Below are 12075 nucleotides of genomic sequence, written 5' to 3'. Positions count from 1 at the left end.
TGTCTGTAATACATCGCGGCTGCGATGACGTCACATCCGGGTTCGCCGCGTCTTGTGGGGAATTACCGGTTTGAGATTCACGCAAGGGTGGGGGTCACTCACATGTGCGACCATAACGCTGACTAGGGTCTCTCTATGCACCAAAGACACAGTGAAAGCAACGCTGTAAGTCATTAGATAATCGGTATTTTGAGTTAAAATGTTAACGCCGATTCTGTTAAAAGTAACGACGGTCGGTAAGGTTTACCTTTTCGTCAGTTAAAGAGTCGGGATAGTTTGTATTGAAGTGTATCTAAAGCAGCCAATGGAGCAGCTAGATTCTGACTGTATGCTGCACTTTAATGTAATGTAGTTATTGTAGTTTTACCTTTGCAAGTATTCACAATGTAAATGTGATATTTAGAAGGGAACAAACACTGTACCAATCTTGTATTGTTTTTCAACAGTTTTCACCATGCGTTAATGTGAAGAGTGAACAGTAAATGGTTAATCTTACTGCGGTCTCGTTTGCATTGATTCTGGTTTATCTCGACGTTTACCTCGGCGTTACTTCACACCCGAGCGAGAACGTTACAGTGAAAAAGCGGCATTATCAGGTGTTTAAAGTGCAGCCATGTCAACCCGATCCAGCATCAAGTCGTTGTCAAAGTCATCGTCATCCTGCGATAGGGGCAGTAGGGCATCAAGTAAGGCCACCCAAGCAAGAGCGAAAGCAGAAGCCGCCAAGGTGCGAGCGCGCTTTGCCAAAGAAGAATTAGAAGTAAAGATGAAAGCGGCTGCCAGAGAAGCCGAAAACCAGAAGGAAAAGGCTGCCAGAGAAGCCGAAAACCAGAAGGAAAAGGCTGCCAGAGAAGCCGAAAACCAGAAGGAAGCGGCTGCCAGAGAAGCCGAAAACCAGAAGGAAGCGGCTGCCAGAGAAGCCGAAAACGAATTGGAAAGGAAAAGGGTAGAGGCACGGTTAGAAGCGCTGAAGCTAGAACGAGAAGCAGCAGCCGCCGAGGTGGAAGCAGAGTTAATAGAAGACGCCGAAGAAATGCATGATCCGAAGGACGGAAAATCTACCTCAGAAAAGATCGGATTGGAACGTACAAGGGACTATGTCCAATCTCAAATGGAATGGAAGACTCTTTCTTCCTCTCCTTACTTATTCGATAACGTCCCACTTCACGAGGAGTCTTGGAGAGGCCCGACGGCATCACGTCCATCCGAGGAAGATAATTTACCCTCGCAACTCCGCGATGAACCCAGGAATGCAAGGGCTCACGACAAGTACTTCTCGACACCGAACTTACCGGATTTGGGGAGAAGAGAGGCAAAGACTGAGTCCAGACCAGCAAATCCCATAACAGATGTACGCCCTCAGTCATGTACCTGTGGACATGTTCCCTCAGCCCGCATGCCACCTGCAGACGAATCCGCAGCACGGTATTTCGCACGACGGGATCTCGTCACTTCAGGACTATACCGGTTCGACGATAAACCTGAAAATTACCGTGCATGGTACTCCACTTTCACCAACGCTATCGACGGAGTCCAGCTCAGAGCAACCCAGGAGTTGGATCTTATGGCAAAATGGCTGGGAAAAGAATCATGCGAACAGGTGAGACGCATGCGTTCAGTGTACATCAACAAACCCGAGCTAGCATTGAAGAAAGCATGGGAGAGACTTCAGGAGGGCTACGGAGCCCCCGAAATTATTGAGGTGGCGCTATGCCAACGTTTGGGAAATTTTCCTAAGGTGTCAGCCAAGGACCACACCAAGCTAAGAGAATTTGGAGATTTACTCTTGGAGATTCAAGGCGCCAAAGAAGATGGCCACTCAGCTGGTCTAGTATACCTAGACACTCCAACCGGGATTAGACAACTCGTGGACAAACTTCCATTTGGGCTGCAGGACTGGTGGTTGTCCGTTGCCTCAGATTACAAGGAAGAACACAAAGGTCAATTCCCTCCCTTCGAGTATTTCACCAGGTTCGTGTGCAAGGAGGCGAAGAAGCGAAACGATCCTAGCCTCATAGGTCCAGGCAGCAGTACAATTTACACCAAGCCAGATAAATCCTCTTCGAATAATTCCAACATTACTAAACCAGTCTCAGCGCTTAAGACTGAAGTCCTTACAACTAACAACGACCCTAGCAAGAATTGTCCATTGCATAACAAACCCCACCCTCTCAAAAGATGCAGAACGTTTAGGGAAAAACCCCTCGAAGAGAGGAAGGCCCTTCTCAAGGAGAAAGGAATATGTTTTAGATGCTGTTCCTCGACCTCTCACTGTGCGAGAGAGTGCACGATCGCCATGAAGTGCCTGGAATGTGATAGCACTAATCACGACTGGGCCATGCATCCTGGCCCGTTACCGCAAACCGACGAAGCTCCTTCACCCCCACAACAGGACGGCGGGGAGGGAGAAGCTCACTCCAGGACACCTGTTGTCAGCTCGAGCTGTACGGAAGTTTGCGGTCAAGCTCAGGCAAGCCGTTCTTGTTCAAAGATCTGTCTCACTAAGGTGTACCCTAAGGGAGCCAAAGACAAGGCCACCAAAGCCTACGTAATTCTGGACGATCAGAGTAACCGCTCGCTAGTCAGTCCAAAGTTCTTTAACTTGTTCAACATTGAGAGTGAGCTGTTCCCATACTACCTTAGAACTTGCTCAGGCAACATGAAAACTTACGGAAGGAGGGCCGAAGGCTTCCAGATCGAGTCCCTGGATGGTAAAGTCCTCATCTGTCTCCCCCCACTCGTAGAGTGCGAGAAAATCTTGAATAACCGCACTGAGATCCCGACGCCAAGTGCGGTGCTACACCAACCACATCTCCACCACATCGCCAAACACATCCCAGAGCTGGATCCAGAAGCAGAAATACTCCTGCTATTAGGGAGGGATGTTCTCCGGGTACACAAGGTTAGGCAGCAGGTCAATGGACCACACGACGCCCCCTTTGCCCAACGCCTGGATCTGGGCTGGGTGGTGATAGGAGAGGTGTGCCCTGGCAACGAACACAAATCAACGGCTAACACACTCAAGACCAATGTACTAGAGAGTAGCCGCCATATGATTCTTCAACCCCGCACAAGTTCCATGTGCGTCCAGGAAGCACCACAAGGCTTTAACAAGCGCAAAGTAACTGACGAGACGCTCGGTCAGTCTGTCTTTGCTCAAAAGGAGCATGATAATAAACTCGCTCCATCGGCTCAAGACGCCACCATCTTAAAAACGGAGGACACCAAGGTCTTCAGAGACAAAGCAAATAGTGGGGTCGCCCCACTACCTTTCAGAGAACCACGCCAGTGCTTGCCAAACAACAAAGAGCAGGCAGTCAAGCGGTTCACGCCCTTGCAAAAAAACCACGAAAAGGAGACCTGAGATGCAGCAAAGCATCCGATCGACCCACGAGGTACTGGGCACACCAATGGCAGAGGTCACAGCCATTATGAATGCACGACCACTGCTACCCGTGTCTTCTGACCCGGAAAAACCCTTCATACTGTCGCCATCAATGCTCCTTACGCAGAAGGCAGGAGCTGCCTCTCCACCAGGGGACTTCTCCGATAAGGACCTGTACACAAAGCAATGGAGAAGGGACCTTCAAGTTGGAGATTTAGTCCTGCTCAAGGACAAGCCAATCGCCGGCAACTGCTGGCCAATGGCCAGAATCACTGCCACATTCCCTAGTAGGGATGGACATGTCAGGGAAGTCGAGTTGAAAACTACCGACCAAGGCGATGGGAAAATTTACCAAAGGCCTGTTACAGAAGTCATTCTACTTCTACCTAACGACTGATTTAGAGACTGAAGTTTGTATTATGTTCATTGTGACCTTACGAAGGCCAAGCGGGGAGTGTGCTGCCTTTATGGCAGTTATTTAGTTTATAATATTTTCGCGTAGTAATTTGTTAGCATTTTTTAGTTAAAGTTAGGATTGTTTAAATCAATTGATTTGTCTGTAATACATCGCGGCTGCAATGACATCACATCCGGGTTCGCCGCGTCTTGTGGGGAATTACCGGTTTGAGATTCACGCAAGGGTGGGGGTCACTCACATGTGCGACCATAACGCTGACTAGGGTCTCTCTATGCACCAAAGACACAGTGAAAGCAACGCTGTAAGTCATTAGATAATCGGTATTTTGAGTTAAAATGTTAACGCCGATTCTGTTAAAAGTAACGACGGTCGGTAAGGTTTACCTTTTCGTCAGTTAAAGAGTCGGGATAGTTTGTATTGAAGTGTATCTAAAGCAGCCAATGGAGCAGCTAGATTCTGACTGTATGCTGCACTTTAATGTAATGTAGTTATTGTAGTTTTACCTTTGCAAGTATTCACAATGTAAATGTGATATTTAGAAGGGAACAAACACTGTACCAATCTTGTATTGTTTTTCAACAGTTTTCACCATGCGTTAATGTGAAGAGTGAACAGTAAATGGTTAATCTTACTGCGGTCTCGTTTGCATTGATTCTGGTTTATCTCGACGTTTACCTCGGCGTTACTTCACACCCGAGCGAGAACGTTACAATTACCCTACCTCATAGCCCTCTATTTTTCAAGGCTCTATGTACCAATCTAAGAATCTCTTAAAAGACCCTATTGTATTAGTATCTACCACCGTCGCTGGCAGCGTATTCCGCACACAGACACCACTCTTTGTTTAAAAAACTTGGTTCTGACGTCTCCCCTGAGCCTACTTCCAAGCAGCTTAAAACCATGCCCACTCGTGTTAGCCATTTCCGTCCTGGGAAAAAAGCCTCTGGCTATCTGATGCGCCATCAATAACTCTCAGAGACATGAGTCAAGGTAGGCTTTTACTGGCTGGAAGAAAGCACCGTCAGCAGCAAGCAACCACCACACAACATCCTGGAGACTGAACGAGGAGCAGTGCCTCCAATCGCCTTTATACAGGGGTTTGTGGGAGGATATATGTCAAACTCAAGGCCCGCGGGCCAAATCCGGCCCGCGGTGGAATTATCTTTGGCCCGCGAGATAATATCTAATTACTATTAAAACTGGCCCCAGTAATCGAAGCGCCTATGGCGTATGATATGGCTAATACTGAGTTTATTCAGGTACCAGGTTTTCAGGGTTTTTAGTGTTTATTCGGCAGTCTTGCTCGGCAGTCTTCTTCATAAGAAACGGAATTTGTAAAGTGAAACACTTTGTAGTTATAGCAGAGACTGAGACACATGAGAGCAGGCTGAAAAAACCGACTGATCCGGCCCGCATGAAGCTGCATTTTGCTCAATCCGGCCCGTGACCTAAAATGAATTTGACACCCCTGAAGTAGAGCATAGAATTCAACAAACTGTGCAAATGCAAATATAATTAAATATCAATGAATAATGAAAGCAATGGGTGTAACCCTGGGGATCCTCACTAGGCTGGGCCTCGAGTCCAATAAACAGCCTCCCACCATCACTCTCTGCTTCGTACCATCAAGCCAACTGTGCATCCAGTGAGCCAGCTCTCCCTGGATCCCATGTGATCTAACTTTCCACAGCAACTTACCATGCTGAACCGTATCAAAGGCCTCACCAATGCCCATATCAGCCTCGATCCTGGGACAGACGTGTCACAGCTCAGCGAGCATAGATTTAAGCAGAGGATGAAGAGGTTTAGAGGGATCTGAGGAAGAGATTTTTCACTCAGAGGGTAGCTGAAATCTGAAACACACTGCCCGAGGTGGTGGTGGAGGCAGGTCCCTTCACAACATTAACGAAGAGGATGAGCATTGAAACTGCCGAGATACAGTCGGCTATGAACCAAGTGTTGATCAATGGGACCAGTCTAGACAGTGAGTGGATGTTCAGAACAGGTATGGCCGGCCAAAGGCCTGTTTCCGTGCTGTGTGACCCTCCACTCTGGACACACTAAATTAACGATGGTGGCACCACAAGGGATTGATCTCAAAACTCCACACCCCTGTCCAACCTGAAATAAACCAGACTGCATCCCTTTGTCGCCACTGCAAGTATCTGTTTCTCTCAAGGTAACATAGATTGGTCACTTCTGCTGAACAACTGGCAATTGATGAAGTTCCTGTGTCTTCTTCCATTAATATTGCTTCCTCACAGCAAAACTAACCCTCTCACTGTGACAGAATCAGTGACTAAATCTGCCCCCAAACACTATGCTTTCATCCCTGCACATTGTAACTTGAACCATCTCACTGAGGGTCTGATGGAGACACAACCCCTGCCCCTGCTTCTGACATTTTAAATACCCCCAGAATGGTTTTCTGATTCACTCTGAAGGTGATGGTACGTTCAGCCCGTCATCAGACCTGACAAACCATGTCTTCCCACAGCTGGTTCCACCTGTTGGTGTGTCCTCTTTCCTCCACCTCCGGTGAAGCTGCATCTCCACACAAACTCCTCACTTGAGACGACAGTCTGTACCCGTGACACAGGAAATCACATCACTGTCACTATTCCAGCTGCCACCATGCAGGAAGTGGTACCGCAACTTAAAGGCCGGACCGACAGGCTCTGGGACAGCTTCTTCACCAGGACATCAGACTGATGAACACATGCTGATTTGAGTGTACTCTATATTACATTGTCGGTTTTATTTATTATAAACTATTATAAATTACTATGATTGCACGTTGCACATTTCGATGGAGACAACGTAAAGATTTTTACTCTTCATGGATGTAAGAAATAAAGTCAATTCAATTCAATTTCTGATTCTGTGTCTGACCTACTCGCCTCTGGGTATCCTCCGTCAACAAGACTGTGAGATTACACACAAAAAAACAATCAAAACGATCTATTAGACAGCTCCTGTACCCCTCCACCCCTGAACAGGTTCCCCTGTTAAAACTCTCTCCTCAGCCCCTTCCCTATTACCTTTCCCTTTCAGACTCCCGATGTGCCAGCAGATCTCATAGGAGGCTGTACAAACCCGTGACCTTCTCTGATGTACAATTCAGTGACCTCGTTCCCTATCCACACTCGCAGCCCATGACGACTGTCCTAGATTCTGGGGATCTGTAACACACATTTTTGTAAAATGTAATCTTATTAGCAGTGTTATGATCCCAGCCCCCTCCTTTGTGAGAATCGCCAGAGCCCTAGTGAAGGGGGGGGGGGGCTGTCAATAACCCAAGAGAAGAAAGAGATACGTGCGGTGTCCCTCGTTTCACGGTGAGGCAAAGCTGGCGACTGTGGTCATTGTCTCGTGGAGACACCTTTGTGAATTGGGAACTGTACTACGTGTACAGGGCAACGTGCGTGGAGAGATGGAGAGAGATTGCATCATCCCAACCTGATTGACATCTGAGACCCCGTGAGTTCAGATAAAAGAGGGGTTGTAAAGACGGCCCCCCAGACGCACCAGAAGACACGCTAGAAATCCTGCGACAGCATTTAATAGCGACAGCCGGTGGGGGGGGTTCGTGTGCGTCTTTTCCTTGCCTGGGATTGGCGACCTCACCACGAAAGAACGGCTTAGCTACAGGGGAGGCCACAAGTGAGCGTCCATTCCCCAACGAGACTCCGACGAATCGAACTCCTAAAGGTTGGAAAAACCCGCCGGGTAACTGTTTCATTTAATCTCTATCTCTCTCTCTCTTTAACAAAGTGCACCAACGCGACACCACCAAAATACGGCAGCTGGTGGAACTGCAGTGACCGCAAGAGACTTTCAGATAAACAGCGGACAATATATACCTTACCCCTAGACAACGATAGAGTTAATTTCTTATTGGTTATTACTATACCTGCGCTTTAGATTGAGTATTGACGACTTATGGTATCTGAATGTTTGTATTAACCTTACTTTTGTGCCCCTTTATAGATAAAAACGTTTGAAAATGGTACCATCGGACTTCAGCGGACCTCTCTATCTTTGCTGGTAAGTGATCCAGTTACGGGATACGTAACAGCAGCAAGATTAGACAGTCATTAATATGAAGAGAGAATTGTTTCCCGAAAGGACACGCGAGCTAAGCTGTCTGATCCAATTCACGATATCCTCCCTTGTTTACAACTTAATTCGTCTCGTGACCCAGACCCATACCCACACTCTACTCATAACCTCTACCCACACAGAGACTGAGCAGTCCCTTCACCACAACCCCCTCGGAGAACCACAAGGGACTGATCCCACAGCCGGGAGGGGGGAGGTGGGAAGGTGGAAATAGTGACAGGGGGGAGGTGAGTGGTTGGGGCAACATGGCAACATCGTCCATTGCTGCAGACGATGGAAATAAATTCCATAAAGGATTAACAAAGAGGTTAGAGAGTATTTGTTATAGAGAGTGCAATGAAGATTTACCAGACTGGCCCCTGGAGTGGTGGGTCATCAACAGATGGAGAAAGATCAAATGTGATAACCCTTTCATTTAGAGAATCGAGGACTGAGAGGTGAACACATTGAAATGCACAACATCATTGCTAGTTGAACCAGGGATCCCAGTCTCTGAAAACAGGGGTGGACTGTCCGGGACTGAGATGAGTCTGTAAATCCCCACCACAGAGGGCGGTAAAGACTTGGTGACTGTCCTCACATAAAACAGAGGCTGGCAGATGTGTGGAGACCGAAGGGATCGAGGAAATGAGGGCCGGGGAGGAACATGTAGCTGAGATGGGAGAGCAGCCGTCATCTTGTTGATGGTTAGAATGTCCTACCTATTTCTCACTTGATGTTTCAGTGTTCCTGTCCAGTGAGGCCAGAGGAATGTGAATAGAAATTAGTGTTTATAAGCATAGAGTGATTTAAATAAAACCAGCACATTTCCTGTGTGGTCTGAATTGTGTGTCTGCCCGGGATGGGAATCGAAACTATAACTCTGAGAACTCTGTGACCTGGCGGTGGAGGGAAAGGGATCGGGGAAGATATGGAGGGAAAATGCTAAATACGTACCCGGTGTACGTATGAAAATAGGATAGGGAAATAATGAAATGATGTGGGAAATGTGGCGGTGGACTGGGCAGCGTGTGCGGAGAGGAGCGGAGTCTCCGGGTCATGTGACCATGTCTCACCGCGGATCCGCAACACCTGTGGGTTTGTTTCTGTGGCCCCGCCCACTGCCTGATGACGCTATTCCAGGTTGCGCATGCTCAGTCCGGGATGGGCCCCGTTTTCTCGTTCTTTGTGGAAGCGGGGCGGCGGAGGGATCGGGATCGGGAGGGGTCCTTCCCCCCCTAGGGCGGGGAGCCAGGAACGGATTATTCTCTGCGGGGTAACATCAACAATTTCCCTTCGGTGAGTACTGAAGCCGGTCCCGAGCGGGGAGGTCTGACGTCGGGCAGTGAGTTAAACTCAAACAAGAGAAAATCTGCAGATTCTGGAAATGCGAGCAACGCGCACAAAATGCTGGGGGAACTCAGCAGTCCGGGTAACAGCTAGGAAAAGAGTACGGTCAACGTTACCGGCCGAAACCCTTCGGCGGGACTGGAGATAAAAAGATGGTGGGTGGGGGGCGGAGAGAAACACAAGGCGATCGGTGAAACCTGAAGGGGGAGGGGATGAACTTTCCCGAACTGGCGGCCTCGCCTCGCTTCCTTCACAGAATCTGCCGGGGTCGGTCCGGGTTGTGAGACCTTCACACCGAACCGTCTGAGATGAGTCGCCGCTCAGCGCCTGTTGCTCTGGTCCGATTAGCAGGATGACGTTAAACATTTCTATATTGTTACTGACAGAGAATTGTATAACTTATGTTCGCTGTGTTATCTGAATGTACTTGCCTGTGATACTGCCATAAGTCAGTGTTTCTCTGTACCTGTACCTTCCCGTACTTGTGCACTTGGCAATAAATTCAACAGGACCTGAGAAATCTCAGTGAGATTTGATCATCTCGGCAGCTCGGTAGGTCGAATGTATGAGACAGTACACTGTTAAATGCAAACCCCTGAACAGTGTTGATGATCAGAGGGATCTCAGACTCCAAGTTCATCGCTCCCTGAAAGAGATTGATCGGGTGGTTAAGAAGGCAAATGGCGTGGTTGTCTTTATTAGTTGAAGCATTGAGTTCAAAAGTCGGGAAGTTGTGTTGCAGCTTTATAAAAGTCGTTAGACCGCACCTGGAGTGCCCTCATTTTCGGAAGGATGTCGGGGCTTTGGAGAAGGTGCAGAAGAGGTTTACTAGAATATTCCATGGATTAGACGGCATGAGCTATAATAAAAGGTTGGACAAAATTGTGTTGTTTTCTCCGGAGCTGTGCTGGCTGGAGTGAGACTAGATAGACGTTTATAAGATTACCAGAGGATTAGAAAGGCAGTGTCCATTATTAAGGACGTCCAGCACCCAGGCCTTGCCCTTTTCTCAATCTTACTATCAGATAGAGAGGTACAGAAGCTTGAAGGCACACACTAAGTGATTCAGGAACTGTTTCTTCTCCTCTGCCATCCAATTGCTAAATGGACGTTGAACCCCTAAACACTACCTCACTTTTAAAATATATAGTTTTTCTGTTTCTTGCACGATTTTTAATCTGTTCACAGAAACATAGAAAACCTACAGCACAATACAGTCACTTTGGCCCACAAAGTTGTGCCGACATGTCCCGACCGTAGAAATTTCTAAGGTTACCCATAGCCCTCTAGTTTTCTAAGCTAGTTTTTCTCTTTTTTTCTCTGATGTCTCTAGGTACCTATCCAAAAGTCTCTTAAAAGATCCTATCATATCCGCCTCCACCTCCATTGCCGGCAACCCATTCCACACACTCACCACTCTCTGAGTAAAAGACTTGTCCCTGACATCCCTCTGTACCTATTCCCCAGCACCTTAAACCTGTGCCCTCTTGTGGCAACAATTTCAGCCCCAGGTAAAAGCCCCTGACTATCCACACGATCAATACCACTCATTACTTTATGCACTTCTGTCAGGTCACCTCTCATCCTCTGTCGCTCCAAGGAGAAAAGGTCGAGTTCACTCAACCTTTTTCCATCAGGCATGCTCCCCAATCCAGGTAACATCCTTATAAATCTCCTCTGCACCCTTTCTAAGGCTTCCACATCATTCCTGTAGTGAGGCGACCAGAACTGAGCACAGAGGGGTGTATCAAGGGTCCTATATAGCTGTGACTTTACCTCTCATCTCCTGAATTCAATCCCACGATTGATGAAGGTCGATACACTGTATACCGCCTTAACCACAGTGTCAATCTGCATAGCAGCTTTGAGTATCCTATGGACTCAGACCCCAAGATCCCTCTGATCCTCCGCACTGCCAAGTCTTACCGTTAATGCTATATTCTGCCATCATGTTTGACTTTACAAAATGAATCACTTTACACTTAACTGGGTTGAACTCTATTTGCCAGTTCACAGCCCAGCCGTAACCTCTGACAGCCCTCAACACTATCCACAACACCCCCAACCATTGTGTCGTCAGCAGATTTACTAACCATCCCTCACTTCCTCATCTAGGTTATTTATAAACATCACGATGAGCAAGTGTCCCAGATATACATATACTGCATATATGTCAAACTCAAGGCCCGCGGGCCAAATCCGGCCCGCGGTGGAATTATCTTTGGCCCGCGAGATAATATCTAATTACTATTAAAGCTGGCCCCAGTAATCGAAGCGCCTACCGCGTATGATATTGCTAATGCTGAGTTTATTCAGGTACCAGGTTTTCAGGGTTTTTAGTGTTTATTCGGCAGTCTTCTTCATAAGAAACGGAATTTGTAAAGTGAAACACTTTGTAGTTATAGCAGAGACTGAGACACATGAGAGCAGGCTGAAAAAACGGAGGCAACGAAAGCTGCGTTCGCACGCGTCCGACTGATCCGGCTCTCATGAAGCTGCATTTTGCTCAATCTGGCCCGTGATCTCAAATGAGTTTGACACCCCTGAAGTAGAGCATAGAATTCAACAAACTCTGCAAATGCAAATATAATTAAATATCAATGAATAATGAAAGCAATGGGTGTAACCCTGGGGATCCTCACTAGGCTGGGCCTCGAGTCCAATTAACAGCCTCCCACCATCACTCTCTGCTTCCTACCATCAAGCCAACTGTGCATCCAGTGAGCCAGCTCTCCCTGGATCCCATGTGATCTAACTTTCCACAGCAACTTCCCATGCTGAACCTTAGCAAAGGCCTCACTAATGCCCATATCAGCCTCGA

General features: G+C 47.6%; 2 protein-coding genes across 7 annotated transcripts in view; both read left to right on the top strand.

Moving 5' to 3' along the window:
* The first annotated feature begins 79 nt into the window (after nt 1–79).
* Nucleotides 80–6885, top strand: LOC140721654 (uncharacterized). The gene is made up of 3 exons (XM_073036457.1): nt 80–165; nt 447–1425; nt 6858–6885. Exons 2-3 carry the CDS (start codon nt 614–616, stop codon nt 6883–6885), a joined length of 840 nt encoding a protein of 279 aa, XP_072892558.1. The 5' UTR covers nt 80–165; nt 447–613.
* Nucleotides 6886–7793: 908 nt separating this feature from the next.
* The window catches only part of LOC140721667 (uncharacterized), a 53625-nt gene continuing 49343 nt past the window's right edge, over nt 7794–12075 (top strand). For 5 of the 6 annotated variants that reach the window (XR_012097426.1, XR_012097427.1, XR_012097428.1 and 2 more), the window contains exon 1: nt 9059–9203. The gene's annotated coding sequence lies outside the window, so the exon portion shown is untranslated. Of the gene's footprint in view, nt 7851–9058; nt 9204–12075 lie in introns of those variants that run through there. The other variant, XM_073036467.1, reaches the window with a different exon arrangement.

Source organism: Hemitrygon akajei, unplaced genomic scaffold, assembly GCF_048418815.1.
Source record: "Hemitrygon akajei unplaced genomic scaffold, sHemAka1.3 Scf000059, whole genome shotgun sequence".
In the NCBI taxonomy this organism is placed as follows: domain Eukaryota; kingdom Metazoa; phylum Chordata; class Chondrichthyes; order Myliobatiformes; family Dasyatidae; genus Hemitrygon; species Hemitrygon akajei.
This window is presented reverse-complemented; position numbering and strand designations above follow the sequence as displayed.

Coding starts and splice junctions, on each gene's coding strand:
- LOC140721654 (XM_073036457.1), top strand. CDS start 614: ATGTCAACCCGATCCAGCATCAAGTCGTTGTCAAAGTCATCGTCATCC. Junction 1,426..6,857: donor GCAGACGAATCCGCAGCACG/GTATTTCGCACG, acceptor TTTCCCTTTCAG/ACTCCCGATGTGCCAGCAGA.